The 3,649-nt window shown below is 40.1% G+C and overlaps 1 protein-coding gene across 1 annotated transcript; it reads left to right on the forward strand.

The window, feature by feature from the left end:
* The first annotated feature begins 2,100 nt into the window (after nt 1–2,100).
* Nucleotides 2,101–2,796, forward strand: LOC137838786 (uncharacterized). Its single transcript, XM_068648012.1, has 2 exons — nt 2,101–2,410; nt 2,525–2,796. The coding sequence occupies exons 1-2, from the start codon at nt 2,101–2,103 to the stop codon at nt 2,794–2,796; spliced, it is 582 nt and encodes a 193-aa protein (XP_068504113.1).
* Nucleotides 2,797–3,649: the final 853 nt, after the last annotated feature.

The raw sequence follows: 3,649 nt of genomic DNA on the forward strand, positions 1-3,649 counted from the left end.
ACCAATCTCAACCATTGGATCCAAGAGATCCAACGGTCCACAACACTTCCCGCCTGAAAAACCCATCATTAATGGCAGTCACGTCACGCTGCCTAGGGTCACGTCACGCTGCCTAGGGTCACGTCATACCTCGAGAAATAAAACAGTCGCACGATCAAGGGAGACCGACCGATACCCATCATCAAAAACTCATCGGGCACATCTTACATATGTGCCCTCAAGCTTGGGGGGCAAGTGTACCGGTATGGGTGAGGTCGACCCCTGGTCCCCCTGACCGAGACCCACCTGGCTGCCCGAGACCTGGTCTACCTGACCGAGACCTGGGAGACTTGGCTGAGACGACGAGGCCGACGGTCTACCTGGCCGAGACTACGAGGTCGACGATCTACCTGGCCGAGACCTTAGAAGACTTGGTCGAGACGACCGAGGCCATGGGAACTTGGCCGATGGCCGACCCATATCGCCGTTAATGCTCAAACCAAGGTCAGTGAGGCTAATACGTCATTAAGAATTAGGTAATGCAACCCTAAGCAGGGTCCAATCCGATAAACGGGGCCAACAAGGTAGATCCATTAGAATAATATAAATAGCACGCATCCCAAGGAGTAAGGTACGTCATTTATTACTGTTCGCCTACCAGAACACCATCACCCGCTTTACTGACTTGAGCGTCGGAGTGCCTTCGCAGGTACCCCCCCCCCCCCATCCAGTGTTCACCCAAGACCAAGTGCCAAGGGAGAAGCGCGAAGACGAGAGGAACTCCTGTTCATCACCCAGCAACCTGCCCGACCGAAGGAAGGAGACGAAGACTTCAATAGTTCTCTAGGTCCCATCTCCCTAGTAGGAGCATATACATAGTACAGTCATCGCAGTTCACAACATAGCAAAAAAAGCAAAGGTAAGCTAGTGAAAATAAAATTTTATAATATACACAATTAAATCAAAAGAGAACACCAAATTACATGGATCAATTTCTCAATTATTCAATCTTCTTCAAATCCCAACATAAAACAATTACATAGATCTCATATGGCTCTACACATTCAGGATATTCAACAAATAGAATAACAACTTACGCCTTTCGGAAGACCCGTATTAAGTAAGTCCTACCAGAGACTAACACCTGATCCAAATATTATCAGTGAATCCAACAGAAAGGATCAGGGTAAGTTCAATACAACCCAAGTCGTGCATCTCATATGTCACGGTGTGCATGAACTCTCCCATCAGCTTCTCACCACCAGATATAGTCTATGTGACTTAGATCATCAATGAAGCTCCGAGATCTCTGTTACCACATATGTATCAATACTTAATACACAAACAAACATCAGTCTATATATTATCCCAAATGTATGAATTCAATTACATACCACTTTCATCATACAGTATCATTCAAAATGCGATCCAAAATATTCAAAAGTTTATTTAACATAAAAAAAAAACACTTAAATACTAAACCATCAAAATCTAATATTTCTACAAGTTTAAATAATGTATAAAGAAACATCAAAATATATAAACACACAACATCCCTGCAAGAGAAATTGAATATTGAGACCAAGTCCCCTCCATATCCATATCTTCTAGCCTAGGATACTATTAAAAAATTAAAGTTAGTTTCTCTTACCTTAATTGTTTGTTTTCCAAAAAGGCTTTAGAATTTTATCCCCTTAGTGTGGATAAGTTTCAAGATTTAAGGGTTTAATGCAAGTTATATCTTAAAATAAATTATGGTAACATCGTAATATTAATTTGATTATGAATAATTTCGTTTATAACCTATTTTATCGACTAAAATCTATAATTTTAAGTATGATAAATGCCTATTATTATGGGATTTAATTCAGTTTTACAGTTTTAGGATTTGATTAGTCATGAGTAGTTTTGTTATTGTTACTAGTGGGTAGTTATAATATTGTGTTAGGCTATTATGTAAAGGCTATATAATAGCCATCTATTATTCAATAAAAGTGAGCACTTTATCTTATTATATCCACTCTTAAAAAAGGGCTTCTCTGTTTTTTAACATTTGGTATCAGAGCTCCATTACGGGGCCTGATTAAACCTAGAAGCAGCAGTCTTCTACGAGAGAAAATCATGTCAGAAAGTTCATTTGTGCAACCAGCAGTTCCTAAATTTGATGGGCACTATGATCATTGGGCAATGCTCATGAAAAAATTTCTACGCTCTAAAGAGTACTGGGGCGTGGTTGAAAATGAGGTTCCTGCAGCAGCAGAAGGTGTTGACCTCACAGATGCCCAAAGAAAACACATTGACGATCAGAAGTTGAAAGATTTGAAAGCAAAGAACTATCTATTTCAAGCATTAGATCGTTCTATCTTGGAGACGATAATTCATAAGGATACATCAAAGAACATATGGGATTCTTTGAAGCAAAAATATCAAGGTTCATCCCGAGTTAAGCGTGCACCCTTACAAGCTCTTCGAAAGGAGTTTGAAATTCTTCACATGAAGGAAGGCAAATTTGTGAATGAGTAATTTGCTCGGACCCTTACCATAGCCAACAAGATGAAAGTAAATGGTGAGAAGAACGGAGACGTTGTTGTAGTTGAAAAGATTTTAAGATCCTTGACTCCCAAATTTGATTATGTCGTGTGTTCCATTAAGGAGTCTAAGGATACTGACACCTTGACCATTGACGAGTTGCAAAGCAGCCTGCTCGTGCATGAACAACGCATGAGTTATCATATAGAAGAAGAACATGCTTTGAAGATTACTTACGCAACACAATCTAGAGGAAGGGGTCGAGGTCGTGGCAGAGGAAAAGGATGAGGACGAGGTAGACAAAGCCTCGACAAGGCCACAGTAGAGTGCTATCATTGTCACAAGCTAGGCCATTTTCAATGGGAATGTCCAAGCAAGGAGGAGGCCAACTATGCAGAAACTGAAGAAGCAATGTTATTGATGGATTACATGGATATGAATAAAGCCCATGCAACAGATGTGTGGTTTCTTGACTCAGGGTGTAGCAATCATATGTGTGGGAAGAAGGAATATTTCTCAGATTTTGATGAAAGTTTCAAAGAATCAGTGAAGCTGGGTAACAACACAAGCATGGTCGTATCAGGTAAGGGTAATATACGACTACAAGTAAATGGAATAGCACAGATAATTACAGGGGTATTCTATGTTCCAGAACTGAAGAACAATTTGTTGAGTATTGGGCAATTACAAGAAAAAGGGCTTACAATTCTGTTTCAAAATGGAAAATGTAAGGTGTTTCACCGTGAGAGAGGCTTACTCATGGAGACCAAGATGACTTCAAATCGAATTTTTATACTCCATTCTATATCACAACCTATAGCATCTACTTGTTTTAATACAATTACAGAAGATATGGGGCAACTTTGGCACTGTAGATATGGCCACTTGAGCTTTAAAGGCTTGAAGACTCTACAACAGAAGAAGATGGTGAATGGATTACCACAACTTAAGTCTCCCTCAAGACTTTGTAAAGATTTCCTGGTGGGTAAGCAACAACGACACTCGTTTCCAAGGAAGAGCACCTGGCGAGCTTCACAACTTCTCCAATTGGTGCATGCTGACATTTGTGGACCGATCACACCCATTTCTAACAGCAAGAAACGGTATTTGATTACTTTCACTGATGATTTTAGTAGAAAAA

This window comes from Phaseolus vulgaris, chromosome 4 (genome assembly GCF_000499845.2).
Source record: "Phaseolus vulgaris cultivar G19833 chromosome 4, P. vulgaris v2.0, whole genome shotgun sequence".
Classification (NCBI taxonomy): domain Eukaryota; kingdom Viridiplantae; phylum Streptophyta; class Magnoliopsida; order Fabales; family Fabaceae; genus Phaseolus; species Phaseolus vulgaris.